General features: G+C 37.6%; 1 protein-coding gene across 1 annotated transcript in view; it reads left to right on the forward strand.

Moving 5' to 3' along the window:
- Positions 1-20,445, forward strand: part of LOC128663525 (potassium channel subfamily T member 2-like) — a 772,127-nt gene that overhangs the window by 330,319 nt on the left and 421,363 nt on the right. The window contains exons 9-12 of the mRNA XM_053717898.1: positions 7,696-7,790; positions 8,644-8,824; positions 17,741-17,905; positions 19,394-19,530. Coding sequence (XP_053573873.1) covers positions 7,696-7,790; positions 8,644-8,824; positions 17,741-17,905; positions 19,394-19,530 — 578 coding nt within the window. The remainder of the gene's footprint in view (positions 1-7,695; positions 7,791-8,643; positions 8,825-17,740; positions 17,906-19,393; positions 19,531-20,445) is intronic.

The raw sequence follows: 20,445 nt of genomic DNA on the forward strand, positions 1-20,445 counted from the left end.
ATTGTATGCTCTTTCGTCACCATAAACGTTTTTTTTATGTCCCTTTATTCAATAAAATGTAGATTACAAGTGGCGCACAAACTATAGCATAGGGTGCATTATCTTTTGCACAAGCTTGCACAAAGAATAACACACAATCTAGTATTAGTGGACAGTTTAAACTATAAACCAAAGCATATTAACCCTGCAGAAACACCCTACACTTTTATTGCACAGCGCAGGAAGCACTTTTAGATTGCTCCATTGTGCTTGTATTAGAAGTAGTGAGTTCATTGTTGCTCTTAAGTGCAATCCAAAATAGAACTGTAAAATTTAGCGCTCTTTGAGACCTGGAGAAAAAATTATTGTGTGCTAGTTTCCATAAAAAAACATGCAGATGCTATAGAAGTGAAAGATTTAAAGAGACACTAAACGCAAATGTTTTCTTTCATGTTTAAGATAGAGCAACTTTTTATTTTACTCCTATTATCATGTTTTCTTTGTTCTTTTGCTATTTTTATTTAAAATGCAGGAATGTAAAGCTTAGTAGCCTGCTTATTTTAGGTTCAGCACCCTGGATAGTGCTTGCTTATTGGTGACTACATTCAGCCAAACAATAAGCAAGTTTAAGCCAGGTCTGAAACAAAAATGGTCCGGCTCCTAAGTTTTACATTCTTACTTTTTAAATAAAGATAGCAAGAGAACGAAAAAAAAATGTTAATGTGGGTTTAGTATCCCTTTAAGCTATTTCTAGACTTAATAGAAAAAAAGGTTTATTAATGAAAAAAATGATCTGTGGCACAATGAAAGGGTTATGGTATATCGCAAGTGGTAGGAATGAGTTGTATGTGTATGTATAACATGCTGAGCAAACGTTTTACGCAGGTGAGAAAAAATGCTGTAAAGTAAAAATGCTTTAAAAAATAGAAAAGTTAACTTTATTTTTTTTATCAATTAACAAATTGCAAAGTGAGGGAACAGACAAAGATCAAAATGAAATCAATATGTAGTGTGACCACCCTTTGGCTAGATTACGAGTGTGCAGGTTAAATGGTGCTGGTATTACAAGTTGAAAGTAAATGCGATCACTTGAGCGCAATTCAAGTTATTTTATTCTTCACAGGCAAAGCATGCTTAGGCTCATCGATCCTACGAGGTTACACATCTCTAAGGCTGGTACAGCACAACTTAGGACACCTTTTAAGGATTTTATCCCTTTAACGGACACTATTCAGGACTCCATTTCCATCACTTTTTATTGGTCATTTGAACACTATCGGATAGATTCCGAGTTTTGCGGTAAGGTGAAAAAGCAGCATTAACAGGCCCTAACGCTGCTTCTTCATGCCCTCTGCTATTACGAGTCTTGCAGATTTAGGGGCATCGCACACTTTTTTTTACCTTACCGCAAATCAATTTGCGTATAGTCTATTTTCAATGGGACTTCCATAGCGCCGGTACTACGAGTTTGTCCTGGAAGGCCAAAAAGTGAGCGGTACACCCTATCCCGCAAGATTGGTAATGCATTTTAAAGTCAGTAGTTATGAGTTTTACACTACAAAGCTGTAGCATAAAACTCGTAACTAAAGTGCTAAAAAGTACACTAACACCCATAAACTACCTATTAACCCCTAAACCGAGGCCCTCCCGCATTGCAAACACTATAATACTATTTTTAACCCCTAATCTGTCGCTCCGGACATCGCCGCCACTAGAATAAACATATTAACCCCTAAACCCCCGCACTCCCACCTCTCAAACATTAGTTAAATATTATTAACCCCTAATCTGCCATCCCTAACAGCGCCGCCACCTACCTACATTTATTAACCCTAATCTGCCGCCCCCAACGTCGCTGCCACTATACTAAAGTTATTAACCCCTAACCCTAAGTCTAACCCTAACCCCCCTAACTTAAATCTAAATAAAATAAATCTAAATAAAAACTACTATTATTACCTAAATTATTCTTATTTAAAACTAAATACTTACCTATAAAATAATCCCTAAGCTAGCTACAATATAACTAATAATTACATTGTATCTATCTTAGGGTTTATTTTTATTTTACAGGCAAGTTTGTATTTATTTTAACTAGGTAGAATAGTTACTAAATAGTTATTAACTATTTAATAACTACCTAGCTAAAATAAATACAAATTTACCTGTAAAATAAAACCTAACCTAAGTTACAATTACACCTAACACTACACTACAATTAAATAAATTCCCTAAATTAAATACAATTAACTAAATTCAATAAAATTAGCTAAATTAAAAAAACCAACAACACTAAATTGCAGAAAATTAAAAACAAATTACAAGATATTTAAACTATTTACACCTAATCTAATAGCCCTATCAAAATATAAAATAAAATAAAAAAAAAAACCTTGCCTAAACTAAACTACCAATAGCCCTTAAAAGCTCTTTTACCTGTAAAAAAAAATACACACAACCTCCCCAACAGTAAAACCCACTACCCACACAACCAACCCCCCAAAAAAAACCCTGAGTAAAAAAACCTAAGCTCCCCATCGCCCTGAAAAGGGCATTTGGATGGGCATTGCCCTTAAAAGGGCATTTAGCTCTATTGCAGCCCAAAGCCCTAGCCTAAAAATAAAACCCACCCAATACACCCTTAAAAAATCCTAACACTAACCCCCAAAGATCCACTTACCGGGAGAAGTCTTCATCCAAGTGGCAAGATGTCCTCAACGAAGCCGGCAGAAGTGATCCTCCAGATGGGCAGAAATGGTCCTCCAGACGGGCAGAAGTCTTCATCCAGATGGCATCTTCTATCTTCATCCTTCCGACGCGGAGCGGGTCCATCTTCAAGACATCCGGCGCGGAGCATCCTCTTCCAACGACAACTAATCGAAGAATGAAGGTACCTTTAAGTGATGTCATCCAAGATGGCGTCCCTTAGATTCCGATTCTTATGACTGCTGTTTCTTAACTTAGGTTTCAGGTGGACCTGAAACCTCAGGGGGAGCAAGCAGCATCGGCTAATTGATAAATTTCCCCCATATACATCTGTAAAGATGTATATGTATGCATATATAAATGTCTATATATGTATACATATGTATTTATATGTGTATACAAATGTATACAAATATAGACATAATGTGCATTGGAGTCCTTTGCAGTTAAGTTGATGAAAACATGAAAAAGCATATTTATGCAATATTCATATTTAATAAAGTGTTATAGTGTGTATTTAATGTAAATATCTCACATTCCAATGTTTTGCACATAGCAGAATATGTTGTAAATATTTCTAAATAGATATTCTTATATCTGTATATATCTATACCTATATATAATCATATATATATATATATATATATATATATATATATATATATATATATATTGTACTAAAATACCACCATATATTTATAGAAATATGTACTTATAAATAAATAGAACATATTCTCGTATGCGGAGAACATTAGAATGTGAAATATTCATATTTTCATGTCGGGTTATCGGAAATGAGAAATGCACTCAGGTTTACGCGCAAATTGGACGTTAGGTTTTTCCACTTTTTTGGTTTAATTGACTACGATGGGGAAATAGGTGATTGCACACGCCCAATATTGTAAGTTCAACTTTTTGTGCGAATCAGGTTAGCACAAGGGCAATAACTTTCTACTTTCAACTCGTAATACCAGCGCAACCCAACGCACACAAAAAATTTACTTCTAGCACAATCTGCACTCTTGCAAAAGTGCTAAATAGTGATCCACTCGTAATCTGGCCCACAGTTTTTAGGGAACTTGGCTGGTGGGGTGATCCAAACATCTAGGGGAACTAACCACAGTTCATCTGTGAATTTAGGCAGCCTCAGATGCTTCTGTCTCTTCTTGCAATCCGAGGCAGATTTGATGATGTTGAGAACAGTGCTCTGTAAGAACAAACATTAATTCCAGGACTCCTGTCTTTCAGGCCCATTTATCAAGCTCCGTACGGAGCTTGAAGGGCCGTGTTTCTGGCGAGTCTTCAGACTCGCCAGAAACACAACTTATGAAGCAGCGGTCTAAAGACCGCTGCTCCATAACCCTGTCCGCCTGCTCTGAACAGGCGGACAGGAATCGCCGGACATCAACACGATCGAATACGATCGGGTTGATTGACAGCTCCCTGCTGGCTGCCGATTGGCCGCGAGTCAGCAGGGGGCGGCGTTGCACCAGCAGCTCTTGTGAGCTGCTGGTGCAATGTTAAATGCGGAGAGCGTATTGCTCTCCGCATTTAGCGAGGTCTTGCGAACCTGATCCGCAGTGTCGGATCAGGTCCGCAAGCCCTTTGATAAATGGGCCTGTCAATCTTTATGCTGAAGATAGTTCATAATGACTTTGGTTGTATGTTGAGGCTGTTGTCATGGTAAAGAATAAATTTGGGTGTAGTGTGATAGGAGCGCCTAAAGGTGGGTTCCTGCTGCTCAAAAAAGTTCTTCCCTCAAAGAGAACTAAATAGCGAATATGGACGAAAAATGGGGGATTAAGCAGCGCTAATAAAAGCTTGGAAATGATGATTTCAATATAACCAGTGATGTTTACAATCTTATTTATTAAAAATCCATATTCTCATAAAAAGCAATATTATTCCTTTAAAAATTAAGGGACGTCTCCCTTTTCTTAACAAACAGAGATTCAAGCTAGAATTAAATATTTATAAAACACTAGAGTTACATAAAAGTTGAATTCTATAGACAACCGTTAAAAACAAAAAACAACACATAACAAGCAACAATTGCAAAGGTATATGGCGATCTTAATAGTTAGAAAGCAAAGGTATATGGCGATCTTAATAGTTTGAAAGCAAACAGAATCTGCGCTAGAGTACAAATTTATTTTTTGATTCAACTGTGGTTAAAAAGTGGACTCAACCGCTATACGGTGAAACAGTTCTTTAGTTGCAAACACAGTTACACAGTTTCCTTACTTTTGTAAATAATTAATTGGCTTAAGCATGCTTAATAGTTCAAAGAGCTGAAACAGCCGTTATCCTGATTTTTTAATTTGACTGGCAGCTACTAACAAAACAATATGTTGCGATCGTGGTTATTGGAGAAAAGTTACTTTACATTTCGATACCTTGATACCTTGATATCGTTCAGCATGTATATCCTAGGAGTGCAAATTAAATAGTGTGGAGGTACCTTGGTATATTCCGGTTGCAACCGCTGAAGGTTCTTCACTGTGAGGGATTCACAGACTTTTCAATCCTGGTGCTTTGATGAATCACCTGACCCTCTCTTTGTTTCAGAAGTCAGGGGTGATGTTCCGTTCCGGTAATGTGGTTATCCTTTTTCTCCTTGTAGCCCAAATATTATTTCACCTGGGTTCCCTCAGATTCCTTGAGGTTTGAAGAAATCTTTTATTAGTGTTCAGCAGTAACACTGTATTCCCTGGAGTTTTTCGGAGGTATATCCAGGGAATACAGTGTTACTGCTGAACACTAATAAAAGATTTCTTCAAACCTCAAGGAATCTGAGGGAACCCAGGTGAAATAATATTTGGGCTACAAGGAGAAAAAGGATAACCACATTACCGGAACAGAACATCACCCCTGACCTCTGAAACAAAGAGAGGGTCAGGTGACTCATCAAAGCACCAGGATTGAATAGTCTGTGAATCCCTCACAGTGAAGAACCTTCAGCGGTTGCAACCGGAATATACCAAGGTACCTCCACACTATTTAATTTGCACTCCTAGGATATACATGCTGAACGATATCAAGATATCAAGGTATCGAAATGTAAAGTAACTTTTCTCCAATAAACACGATCGCAACATATTGTTTTGTTAGTAGCTGCCAGTCAAATTCAAAAATCAGGATAACGGCTGTTTCAGCTCTTTGAACTATTAAGCACGCTTAAGCCAATTAATTATTTACGAAAGTAAGGAAACTGTGTTACTGTGTTTGCAACTAAAGTACTGTTTCACCGTATAGCGGTTGAGTCCACTTTTTAACCACAGTTGAATAAAAAAATACATTTGTACTCTAGCGCAGTATTCTGTTTGCTTTCAAACTATTAAGATCGCCATATACCTTTGCTTTCTAACTATTAAGATCGCCATATACCTTTGCAATTGTTGCTTGTTGTGTGTTGTTTTTTGTTTTTAACGGTTGTCTATAGACTTCAACTTTTATGCACCTGTAACTCTAGTGTTTTATAAATATATAATTCTAGCTTGAATCTCTGTTTGTTAAGAAAAGGGAGACGTCCCTTAATTTTTAAAGGAATAATATTGCTTTTTATGAGAATATGGATTTTTAATAAATAAGATTGTAAACATCACTGGTTATATTGAAATCATTTCCAAGCTTTTATTAGCGCTGCTTAATCCCCCATTTTTCATCCAAAGAATACATTTGGGGCCAATCATATGCTTCCGTGATGGTATTGCATGATGGAAAATTATCTACCTGTGCTTCTCAGCATTGAGGAGACCATTAATTTTGACCAAATCCCCAAATCCATTAGCAGAATGCAGTCCGAAAACTTGCAAGGAACCGCCACCATGATTCACTGCTGCCTACAGAAACTCATTCTTGTCCCACTCACCACCCTTTCAGCGAACAAACTGCATTTTGGTACAGCTAAAGTATACATACATCGCTCAGCCAGGAATGAACAACAGCTCCGTAGCTTGTTCTATGGTGAATTACCACCTAGGAGAAGCTTTTAGCCCAATTGTGCTTTTTAACAGTGGAGAACTTTCCTGAGTTATAATCAGTCTGATCCTGCCTAAAAAGGCAAGTCCAGACCCAAAATACAAGGCAATCCTCCTCTGGACAAGGAATATTGCAACCCCAGACAAATGTTTTGCCCCTCTTCAGGCCTTGTCAGTGTGGTGCAGTTATATCCTTCTAACCACCTTTGGCAGGAAGTACACGTCTTGTTTCCCCAATCACCCTTAGGGAGACTTCCAAATGGTCCCAGAAAGAGAAGCACACAAACAAGAACAAACAAAAGCTTAGTAGTTTATGGCTAGTTACCACCTAGGATCAGCTTTTTTAGCCCAATTGTGCTTTAAAAAGAGGTGGTAACTCGCCATAGAACTACTGAGCTGTTGTTCATTTCTGGTTGATTACTTCTCTTCTTTATGTATTGGTGAAGTATGTAGAGTAAAGCTTGAAAACCACATGATAATTGGGCTTTAATGGATTTGGAATGGCCACAAATTAGAAAAAAATGGCAAAAGCCATTGAAAGCTCTATGCACAACTCTTGTAATGGTATATAATAGAGCTTAGTATGCAAACTGTTGTTTACTTTGTGCTTTCTCTAATATGGCTCCTTCTGTGCCAAGTCCAGAGATAAACAATAAATTGTAGCTACAAAGTAAAATATTTTTGTTGAAACAGTGGGATGGCAGTAGAAATTACATAATTTTAATAATTAATATGGTGTATTTCAAGATACATGCAATTTCTTTCTTTCATTTCTTTTAAAAAATAAATAAAATTAATAGTATTCATGTGATAACTCAAATTATTATTTTTCTCTATGTTCATGTAGACTAATCCCTACCCACCAAAAGAGCTTTGGGAGTTGTTTTATCAACTGTAGGGTGATGAACTTGTACTTAACCTTTTTATGCAAGCAATCTTTGTTTTATTTCCTACTCTCTCATGTGCATGATATAGTTTTTGTATACCTTGCTGCCCTCTTACCAACATCCAACTTCTTCCCCTCTCTCAGAATGACCTACATCGAGCAATCCAGAGGACCCATTCAGCCATGTTTAACCAGGTCTTCATCCTGATCGGCACACTTGTTTGCCTCATGTTCACCTGGTGAGGATTCGTGGGAGTTGTAATGAGGCTGGTCTGTATCTGGATCACAGTTGCATTATTTGTTGGTGTTTTCTTGCAATGTGCTTAATCTTCACTCATAACATCATCAACATGCCACTATAATTACAAATACATAGAAATACTTTACCTTTGTAGTTCTTTATATCCAGATAAAATTGTAACTTGCTTCTCTTTTTTTCTGAAGCACCTCAATATTTTGGGTACAATATTAATTCTTCAAAGTGATGATGTCATATGTGATTTACAATTGATTATATCTCTATTCCTTTTTTATAATATCTATTTTTTCAACTTTCTCTCTCACATTTATTTTATTCAGTATTATTCAATGGGGCATATGTATCAAGCTCCGAAAGGAGCTTGATGCCCCGTGTTTCTGGCGAGTCATCAGACTCGCCAGAAACAGCAGTTATGAAGCAGCGGTCACAAAGACCGCTGCTCCATAACCTGTCCGCCTGCTCTGAGCAGGCGGACAGACATCGCCGGAAATCAACCCGATCGAGTATGATCGGGTTGATTGACACCCCCTGCTGGTGGCCGATTGGCCGCGAGTCTGCAGGGGGCGGCATTGCACCAGCAGCTCTTGTGAGCTGCTGCTGCAATGCTGAATACGGCGAGCGTATTGCTCGCCGTATTCAGCGAAGTCTGGCGGACCTGATCCACACTGTCGGATCAGGTCCACCAGACTTTGATAACTAGAGGCCTATATCTCTTTTTTTCTTTCCTTCTACCTCTTTCTCATTTTTATATGCCTTCACATTTTCTTTGTCCTGGCATTTCCATTTCCTCAACCCCTTCATATTTAATTTTCTTGATCTTTCTCTCTTCCCAGTATATGTGGGATCCAGCACTTGGAGAGGGCTGGTAATAATCTCACCCTCTTTGAATCCCTTTACTTCTGCATTGTTACATTCTCCACGGTTGGATTTGGAGATGTTACCCCCAAAATTTGGCCATCTCAGCTCTTGGTTGTCATCATGATCTGTGTAGCTCTCATCGTTCTACCTATACAGGTTAGAAAAAAACAATAACAATGATTATATAATCCCTATGTTTCTACCCTAATGTTTTTATTTCTTTTTTCTTTCTCTATCTCTGCTTATTAAAGCCATTTAATAATATTGACACCTCATTGTAATAATAAGAAGTATTCTCTAGCAACAAAGGCAGATGCCTTAAATGCCCCAGATAAGTTCTAGGTTAAGTTGCCTTTGGTATTTTTGATGCAGCCATGTCTAGGGAGAAAGCTGCTATCCTAAATCTCAGCAGTGACGCAAGGAAAGCGAAGTGAGTTACCAAACCAGTCACTGAGGGCCTAATGTTCTAAAGGCAAGACGGCTTGTCACTACCGTGAGGCCCTTCAGTTTTAGAAACACACATTTTAGCTTGATTGCTGTTCATCTTACTTTGAATGGTTCTGTGTGTGAAGGAGAAACAGATACATTACAATATATAGTCTAAAAAAGAAAGAATTTGATTTTTTCTACAAGCTGGCAAATGGTTGATCATCAGGCCCTCAGAGTTATCTGTTCCAAGTATTAGTCCATTTGACAACGTACTGTATTTTTTTATGCAGTCCATTTATTTCTAAGTGCATTTGATAATGAAAATAAACATTAACAGAGAACTGAAAGCCAAAGATGTTTCTCATTTTGATCCTTTCCTTTCCTGGGTGATCTTTTTTTTAATTGCATCCAAAGGCAACTAATGGTTTTCTGAGCCATCACACATGTAGTTAATCACCCTGGCAAGCCAAAATGTTTCTTTCAACAAAAACAGCACAATCAGTTTAGTTATGGAAACTTTTTTTTCCCCATAGACATCAATGGGGTTGCATTACGGAAATTTTTCATTCCGCATTTCAGGTGTTAGGTTTTTTTTCTAACACTCTCTCCCCATTGATGTCTATGGGGAAAAGCATGCATGAGCATGTCAAAGCAGCCCTTGGATTTTGTGCGGTATGGAGCTTAACGCAACCACAAGAAGGCTTTTCAGAAACTCGTAATGGCAGCGCTATGGAGGGTGAAATAACGCAACTTTTGTTGTGTTCGTTTCACACCCTGTTTAGCGCAAAACTCGTAATCTAGGTGAAAGTGGGTTAAGATGGTCAAATAGCATTTGCCTTATTAGAGAAAGGAAGAACTTTCTATACTTGTAGATAACTAACAAAATGAATTTGTTGGGGTTATCTGAAGATATTGCATTCATCATGGGCCAGTACTGGATTTAGAAAAGTAAAGGCTGCTAAATGAATTTAAAAATAATAGCCAAACAAACGATAAAGGTTGGAATTAAGGATTAGGGTTAGGATCAGGAATTAGGGTTAATTTAGGGATAGGGACTATGGTTATTGAAAGGAATTGTGGTTAGATTTAGGGATTTAGGATAAAGATAGAGATTATGTATAGGTTTGGGAATTGGCTTTAAGGTTAGGAATTGGGGAGAGAGTTAAGTATTGGTGTTAGGCACTGGAGTTTAGAATAAACCCTTGTACTCCAGAAATGGCTGCATCATGTTGCTTCCCAATGCGTTAAACCCTCATTGGCATTCACTGGATTAACAGGATTTCTGCATTTGCTGTACATTGTCTGTGTCAACATCATTGGTAACAGTCATGAAGAGAATACTAATACCCCACTTCCATTACTGCAAAGTAGTATAATGCCAATCCGCATACATGGCTATTGGCTAAAAGGTGGAAACGTCACTTAGTTGAAAAAATAGCGTTTTGCAGTAGGTGGCTGGAGGCGCTCATCTTGGCGTAAATTACGAGCAAATAAAGGTATTTAAAGACTTATAGGCTTCTATTTATCAAGCTGTCAACCGCAAATACGCTGGAGCGTATTTGTGGCGAGCCTGATTCGCCGTAGTTATCAAACCCTACAGACCAGCAAAAGTAGAATATAGTGACATAACATACGATCCGCCGGACTCAGTCTGACACAGATCGATGCTTACATTGCTACAGACGCAAGTTCAGCACAATCTGACTACTTTTGGAAGTTATCAAAAAACTAGCAGATACGCTCGCCACTATTCCGGCCCAGCGTACCTAGTTTTCAATCCGCCGCCCTGGAGGCGGCAGATGCCATAGAAATCAATGGGAGTCTGACAGCAGCGAAAGCTCATGTTCGCTGCTGCCCAATATCCCATTGATTCCTATGGGAATGTTTACACCTAACACCCTAACGTGTAACCCGAGTCTAAACACCCCTAATTTGCCCCCCCACACCGCCACCACCTACATTATACATATTAACCCCGAATCTGCCCCCCCCTACACCTCTGCCACCTACATTATACATATTAACTCCTAATCTGCCCCCCCTACACCTCCGCCACCTACATTATACTTATTAACCCCTAAACCGCCACTCCCAGAGCACGCCGCAACTAAATAACGTGTTTAACCCCTAAACCGCCGCTCACAGACCCCGTCGCCACCTAGATTAAATTTATTAACCCCTAATCTGACCCCCCTACACCGCCGCCACCTGCATTAAATTTATTAACCCCTAATCTCCCGCCCCCAATGTCGCCGCCACTATATTACATTTATTAACCCCTAAACCTAAGTCTAACCCTAACACCCCCTAATTTAAATATAATTTAAATTAATCTAAATAAGTATTCCTATCATGAAATAAATTATACCTATTTAAGAATAAATACTTACCTATAAAATAAACCCTAAGATAGCTACAATATAACTAATAGTTACAGTGTAGCTATTTTAGGGTTTATTTTTTATTTTACAGGCAACTTTGTATTTATTTTAACTAGGTACAATAGTTATTAAAGTTATTAACTATTTAATAACTACCTAGTTAAAATAAATACAAAAGTACCTGTAAAATAAAACCTAACCTAAGTTACAATTACACCTAACACTACACAATAATTAAATTAATTCCCTAAATTAAAATAAATTAATTACAATTAAATAAAATTAACTAAAGTACAAAAAAGAAACACTAAATTACACAAAATAATAAAATAATTACAAGAATTTTAAACTAATTACACCTAATCTAATCCCCTAATAAAATAAAAAAAGCCCCCCAAAATAAAAAAAAATCCCTACCCTATACTAAATTACAAATAGCCCTTAAAAGGGCCTTTTGCGGGGCATTGCCCCAAAGTAATCAGCGCTTTTACCTGTAAAAAAAAAAAATACAATACCCCCCCAACATTACAACCCAATAACCCACACACCCAACTCTACTCTAAAACCCACCCAATCCCCCCTTAATAAAACCTAACACTACCCCCTTGAAGATCACCCTACCTTGAGACGTCTTCACCCAACCGGGCAGAAGTGATCCTCCAGACGGTCCGAAGTCTTCATCCTATCCGGGCAGAAGAGGTCCTCCAGACGCGCAGAAGTCTTCATCCTATTGGCTGATCCAATCAGCCAATAGGATTGAGCTTGCATTCTATTGGCTGATTGGAACAGCCAATAGGATTTGTCCTACCTTAAAGGGACACTGAACCCAAATTTTTTCTTTTGTAATTCAGAAAGAGCATGCAATTTTAAGCAACTTACTAATTTACTCCTATTATCAATTTATCTTCGTTCTCTTGCTATCATTATTTGAAAAAGTCTTCTAAGCTTTTTTTTTTGTTTCAGTACTCTGGACAGCACTTTTTTATTGGTGGATGAATTTATCCACCAATCAGCAAGGACAACCCAGGTTGTTCACCAAAAATGGGCCGGTATCTAAACTTACATTCTTGCATTTCAAATAAAGATACCAAGAGAATGAAGAAAATTTGATAATAGGAGTAAATTAGAAAGTTGCTTAAAATGTCATGCTCAATCTGAATCACAAAATAATTTTTTTGGGTACAGTGTCCCTTTAATTCCGATTGGCTGATAGAATTCTATCAGCCAATCAGAATTCAAGGGACGCCATCTTGGATGACGTCTTTAAAGGAATATTCATTTGTCGGGTAGTTGTCGGCCTAGAAGGATGCTCTGCGTCGGATGTCTTGAAGATGGACCTGCTCCGCTCTGGATGGATGAAGATAGAAGATGCCGCCTGGATGAAGACTTCTGCCCGTCTGGAGGACCTCTTCTGCCCGGATAGGATGAAGACTTTGGACCGTCTGGAGGACCACTTCGCCCCCGGCTTCGTTGAGGACTTCTGCCCAGTTGGGTGAAGACGTCTCAAGGTAGGGTGATCTTCAAGGGGGTAGTGTTAGGTTTTATTAAGGGGGGATTGGGTGGGTTTTAGAGTAGGATTGGGTGTGTGGGTGGTGGGTTGTAATGTTGGGGGGGTATTGTATTTTTTTTACAGGTAAAAGAGCCGATTACTTTGGGGCAATGCCCCACAAAAGGCCCTTTTAAGGGCTATTTGTAATTTAGTAAAGGGTAGGGATTTTTTTTTTATTTTGGGGGGCTTTTTTATTTTATTAGGGGGATTAGATTAGGTGTAATTAGTTTAAAATTCTTGTAATTATTTTATTATTTTCTGTAATTTAGTGTTGGTTTTTTTTGTACTTTAGTTAATTTTATTTAATTGTAATTAATTTATTTTAATTTAGGGAATTAATTTTATTATAGTGTAGTGTTAGGTGTAATTGTAACTTAGGTTAGGTTTTATTTTACAGGTACTTTTGTATTTATTTTAACTAGGTAGTTATTAAATAGTTAATAACTTTAATAACTGATTCGCCGTAGTTATCAAACCCTACAGACCAGCAAAAGTAGAATATAGTGACATAACATACGATCCGCCGGACTCAGTCTGACACAGATCGATGCTTACATTGCTACAGACGCAAGTTCAGCACAATCTGACTACTTTTGGAAGTTATCAAAAAACTAGCAGATACGCTCGCCACTATTCCGGCCCAGCGTACCTAGTTTTCAATCCGCCGCCCTGGAGGCGGCAGATGCCATAGAAATCAATGGGAGTCTGACAGCAGCGAAAGCTCATGTTCGCTGCTGCCCAATATCCCATTGATTCCTATGGGAATGTTTACACCTAACACCCTAACGTGTAACCCGAGTCTAAACACCCCTAATTTGCCCCCCCACACCGCCACCACCTACATTATACATATTAACCCCTAATCTGCCCCCCCTACACCTCTGCCACCTACATTATACATATTAACTCCTAATCTGCCCCCCCTACACCTCCGCCACCTACATTATACTTATTAACCCCTAAACCGCCACTCCCAGAGCACGCCGCAACTAAATAACGTGTTTAACCCCTAAACCGCCGCTCACAGACCCCGTCGCCACCTAGATTAAATTTATTAACCCCTAATCTGACCCCCCTACACCGCCGCCACCTGCATTAAATTTATTAACCCCTAATCTCCCGCCCCCAATGTCGCCGCCACTATATTACATTTATTAACCCCTAAACCTAAGTCTAACCCTAACACCCCCTAATTTAAATATAATTTAAATTAATCTAAATAAGTATTCCTATCATGAAATAAATTATACCTATTTAAGAATAAATACTTACCTATAAAATAAACCCTAAGATAGCTACAATATAACTAATAGTTACAGTGTAGCTATTTTAGGGTTTATTTTTTATTTTACAGGCAACTTTGTATTTATTTTAACTAGGTACAATAGTTATTAAAGTTATTAACTATTTAATAACTACCTAGTTAAAATAAATACAAAAGTACCTGTAAAATAAAACCTAACCTAAGTTACAATTACACCTAACACTACACAATAATTAAATTAATTCCCTAAATTAAAATAAATTAATTACAATTAAATAAAATTAACTAAAGTACAAAAAAGAAACACTAAATTACACAAAATAATAAAATAATTACAAGAATTTTAAACTAATTACACCTAATCTAATCCCCTAATAAAATAAAAAAAGCCCCCCAAAATAAAAAAAAATCCCTACCCTATACTAAATTACAAATAGCCCTTAAAAGGGCCTTTTGCGGGGCATTGCCCCAAAGTAATCAGCGCTTTTACCTGTAAAAAAAAAATATACAATACCCCCCAACATTACAACCCAATAACCCACACACCCAACTCTACTCTAAAACCCACCCAATCCCCCCTTAATAAAACCTAACACTACCCCCTTGAAGATCACCCTACCTTGAGACGTCTTCACCCAACCGGGCAGAAGCGATCCTCCAGACGGTCCGAAGTCTTCATCCTATCCGGGCAGAAGAGGTCCTCCAGACGCGCAGAAGTCTTCATCCTATCCGGGCAGAAGAGGTCCTCCAGACGGGCAGAAGTCTTCATCCTATTGGCTGATCCAATCAGCCAATAGGATTGAGCTTGCATTCTATTGGCTGATTGGAACAGCCAATAGAATGCGAGCTCAATCCTATTGGCTGATTGCATCAGCCAATAGGATTTGTCCTACCTTAAAGGGACACTGAACCCAAATTTTTTCTTTTGTAATTCAGAAAGAGCATGCAATTTTAAGCAACTTACTAATTTACTCCTATTATCAATTTATCTTCGTTCTCTTGCTATCATTATTTGAAAAAGTCTTCTAAGCTTTTTTTTTGTTTCAGTACTCTGGACAGCACTTTTTTATTGGTGGATGAATTTATCCACCAATCAGCAAGGACAACCCAGGTTGTTCACCAAAAATGGGCCGGCATCTAAACTTACATTCTTGCATTTCAAATAAAGATACCAAGAGAATGAAGAAAATTTGATAATAGGAGTAAATTAGAAAGTTGCTTAAAATGTCATGCTCAATCTGAATCACAAAATAATTTTTTTGGGTACAGTGTCCCTTTAATTCCGATTGGCTGATAGAATTCTATCAGCCAATCAGAATTCAAGGGACGCCATCTTGGATGACGTCTTTAAAGGAATATTCATTTGTCGGGTAGTTGTCGGCCTAGAAGGATGCTCTGCGTCGGATGTCTTGAAGATGGACCTGCTCCGCTCTGGATGGATGAAGATAGAAGATGCCGCCTGGATGAAGACTTCTGCCCGTCTGGAGGACCTCTTCTGCCCGGATAGGATGAAGACTTTGGACCGTCTGGAGGACCACTTCGCCCCCGGCTTCGTTGAGGACTTCTGCCCAGTTGGGTGAAGACGTCTCAAGGTAGGGTGATCTTCAAGGGGGTAGTGTTAGGTTTTATTAAGGGGGGATTGGGTGGGTTTTAGAGTAGGGTTGGGTGTGTGGGTGGTGGGTTGTAATGTTGGGGGGGTATTGTATTTTTTTTACAGGTAAAAGAGCCGATTACTTTGGGGCAATGCCCCACAAAAGGCCCTTTTAAGGGCTATTTGTAATTTAGTAAAGGGTAGGGATTTTTTTTTTATTTTGGGGGGCTTTTTTATTTTATTAGGGGGATTAGATTAGGTGTAATTAGTTTAAAATTCTTGTAATTATTTTATTATTTTCTGTAATTTAGTGTTGTTTTTTTTTTGTACTTTAGTTAATTTTATTTAATTGTAATTAATTTATTTTAATTTAGGGAATTAATTTTATTATAGTGTAGTGTTAGGTGTAATTGTAACTTAGGTTAGGTTTTATTTTACAGGTACTTTTGTATTTATTTTAACTAGGTAGTTATTAAATAGTTAATAACTATTTAATAACTATTGTACCTAGTTAAAATAAATACAAAGTTGCCTGTAAAATAAAAATAAACCCTAAACTAGCTACAATGTAACTATTAGTTATATTGTAGCTATCTTAGGGTTTATTTTATAGGTAAGTATTTATTCTTAAATAGGTATAATTTATTTCATGATAGGAATATTTATTTAGATTAATTTAAATTATATTTAAGTTAGGGGGTGTTAGGGTTAGACTTAGGTTTAGGGGTTAATAAATTTAATATAGTGGCGGCGACCTTGGGGGCGGGAGATTAGGGGTTAATAAATTTAATGTAGGTGATGGCGGTGTAGGGGGGTCAGATTAGGGGTTAATAAATTTAATGTAGGTGGCGGCGGGGTCCGTGAGCGGCGGTTTAGGGGTTAAACATTTTATTTAGTTGTGGCGGGCTCCGGGAGCGGCGGTTTAGGGGTTAATACATATAATATAGGTGGCGGTGGGCTCCGGGAGCGGCGGTTTAGGGGTTAAACACTTTATTTAGGTGCGGTGGGCTCCAGGAGTGGCGGTTTAGGGGTTAAACACTTTATTAGAGTTGCAGTGGGCTCCGGGAGCAGCGGTTTAGGGGTTAATACATTTATTAGAGTTGCGGCGGGGTCCGTGAGCTGCGGTTTAGGGGTTAATAACTTTATTTAGTTGCGGAGGGCTCTGGAAGTGTCGGTATAGGGGGTAAACAGTATAGTATAGTGTGGGTGCTTAGTGACAGGGTACCAAGAAAGATGCGAATAAGCCGAAGAGCAGCGAGATCGATGACTGTTAGTTAACAACAGTACGCTGCTCATCGCTCTGTACTTGGTGCGCAGCTTTTTGACAACTTTCTTAATAATTTTGGCGAATGTATTCAGGTCCGCGGCAGCGATGTTAGGCGATCTTAGGCGAGTGTATTGGTGCCGTTGAATGCAAGAAAGTCGATGGCTTGATAACTAGAGGCCATATCATGACATTTTTTTATAATTCGTGACTGAAAGTCCCCTTTATTTATAGAATTGGGAAATCTCATTTTTAAAAAAACGCTAGGATTTACCATCACTTTAAGTTGTTTAACTACACATAACGATTTTATATTAAAATCTCAATATGTGTACTGTTTCTTTAACTCTGGTCAATAAAAAATAGATCACATAAACTATACTCAAGGGGTGTTTCTCTTAACCTTTCATGCATTGCAAAACTTCATTTAATACCTTCATTTTATAGCAAAATGACACTATTAAAAGGTTTTAAAACATTTCAATTGCATATAAATATTTTGCAATACCATGCTAAAATATGCTTTCATTTATAATGACAATCACTTGTAAAACATATTGACAATCATATCCTCATGGGAGGTCTATTTTTCAGTTAGAGCAGCTTGCTTTCTTGTGGATGGAACGGCAGAAGTCAGGTGGGAATTACAGTCGCTACCGTGCACAGACAGAGAAACACGTGGTTCTGTGTGTCAGTTCTTTAAAGATTGATTTGCTTATGGATTTTCTGAATGAATTCTATGCTCATCCAAGACTACAGGTGATTATCATTTTCCTGCAGAGTAAGATGTCATAAACTCTATTATATTTTGGTTTCTTGACCATTTAGATTTTTGTAAAATAAGTTCTAGAAATTCAGTTTGAATTGTTTATTCTATTTCATTAGATTTTCTCTCTTTGAATGTATTAATGGTTTAACATAGTTAAATAGAACTTCTTCCATATGAATGAGATTTTTATTGGAACCTGTTGGGATATCTAGAAACAGTAAGGGCTAGATAGCAAGTGAGGTGGAGGTGCAATTGGTTTTGCGCTAGCGCAATCGTGTTTTTGTGAGCCATTTTCATTTCACTGATATTACAAGTGGAGAAAAGTCACGATTGCGCTAGCGATGGCGTTTACGCGATCTTGAGTGTTTTTTTTCTCCATTGATCTCTATGGGGGAATACATGTAAGTGCACGCAAAAACTTAAGTTAGTTTTTTCATGTTATTCGGGTTAACACTAGTGCAAAATACGTTTTTTTGGAACGTGTAATACGAATGCAACCTGACAAGTGCAAAATTACGCAAACAAAAAAATACTGCGCCAATTGTAATCTAGCCCTAGTTGTACTTATACAACTCTCTTCTATCCATATCTTTTCTCAGTTAAAGTTAAGTTTAATTTTCAAGTCTGAAGTAAAAGATAGTGGGGCGGATTTTCTATGCAGCTTATGCTGCAGTTTCCCCGGAAACAAGAGTTAAAGGGACATGAAACCCATTTTTTTTCTTTCATGATTTAGAAAGAGCATACAATTATAAACAACTTTCTAATTTACTTCTATTATCTATTTTGCTTCATTCTCTTGATATTATTTGCTGAAAAGCATATCTAGATATGCTTAGTAGCTGCTGAATTGGTAGCTGCACATAGATGCCTCCTGTGATTGGTTCACTGTATGCATTGCTATTTCTTCATTAAAGTATATCTAAAGAATGAAGCAAATTAGGTAATAGAAGTAAATTGGAATGTTGTTTAAAATTATATTCTCTACCTTAATCATGAAAGAAAATGTTTGGGTATAGTGTCCCTTTAAGAAGCAGTGGTCCTAAGACCGTTGCTCCTTAACTCGTCCGTCACCTCTAAGGTGGTGGACAGCAATCATCCTGATACGATACGATTCGGATGATTGACACCCCCTGCTAGCGGCCGATTGGCCGTGAATGTGCAGGGGATGGCATTGCACAAGCATTTCACTAGCATACATTTCACTAGCATACACTGTCGGCATTTATTGATGTAGGGTGGACATGATCCGCTATAGCAGATCATCTCCGTCCGCACATTCATAAATCGACCCCAGTATCTGTCTTGCACAATTTATGTGTATAGGCTAACGTCTACATTTTTTAGTTAGAACATTTGAGATTCTGAAAATAAAGAGATCCAAAAACAGCACTTCGGGATTTGTACCATAATGTTGGAAGTTTATATATCTTCCTATCTTTAAATTGCACTGATAGTATAATTTTTTTTTTTTGTTATAGGATCACTATGTGGTTCTTCTTTGTCCTACTGAAATGGACCTCCCAGTAAGAAGGGTCTTACAAATACCTTTATGGTCCCAACGTGTTATCTACTTGCAGGGTTCAGCATTAAAAGACCAGGATCTCATGAGGGCCAAGTGAGTGTTATTCATTTTTTTTCCAGAGAATGTAAAACTTACGCTTAAAGGGACATTAAACACTTTGAGATAGTAAAATACAATGATAAATCATATATATATATATATATATATATATATATATATATATATAAATTCATCAATATACGTTCATTATTTATTTTGTCCCCTTTTCCTGTAATTCCATTCTGAAATTTTGAGCTTTTCAGTTCCTGTTAGCAATGAACGTGCAATACACTGTTATAGTCCACACAGCCATTGGCTGCACACTCTAGTGACCTATTTATAACTGTCCCTAATTGGCCACAGCAGAGAAAGAAATCCAAGTTACAACATGGCAGCTCCCATAGTTTTATAGACACTGAAACTTTACACTTATTTAGTCAATATTTAAACAACTAATGAAACTTAAAAAAAATACATCTACATGTTATTCTCAGACTAATCTTTTCTTTAATTGCATCATTCTACCTAGCATTTATTTCGGGCCAGATTACGAGTGGAGTGCTATCTTAACGTGTGCCTGTAAAGGGGCAAATATCCCCTTTTATGGGCGCATGTTAAATAACCAGCTATTACAAATGACTGGTTAATGTGACCGTTAGCTCGCAGTTTCACTTTGTGCTTAGCACATTTAACCAGAGGTCAGACCTCTGCTTAAAATTTAAAAAATGTCCCAATTGCCCCCAAAATAAAGAGTACAGTACATTAACATTGAAAATAAAGATGAGCATTTAAAAAAAAATAATAAAAAAAAATTAAACTACATGAAAAGTGGTTAAAGTGAGGGGATGTGGAGTGTTTGGGGAAAAAAAACAACACCTAAAGTGCCTTTACATGGAGGTGGGGGACTGTGTTTTCACTATAAATGATATGTTTATGCTTATATACATATACTATATATATATATATATA

Source organism: Bombina bombina, chromosome 6, assembly GCF_027579735.1.
Source record: "Bombina bombina isolate aBomBom1 chromosome 6, aBomBom1.pri, whole genome shotgun sequence".
NCBI lineage: Eukaryota > Metazoa > Chordata > Amphibia > Anura > Bombinatoridae > Bombina > Bombina bombina.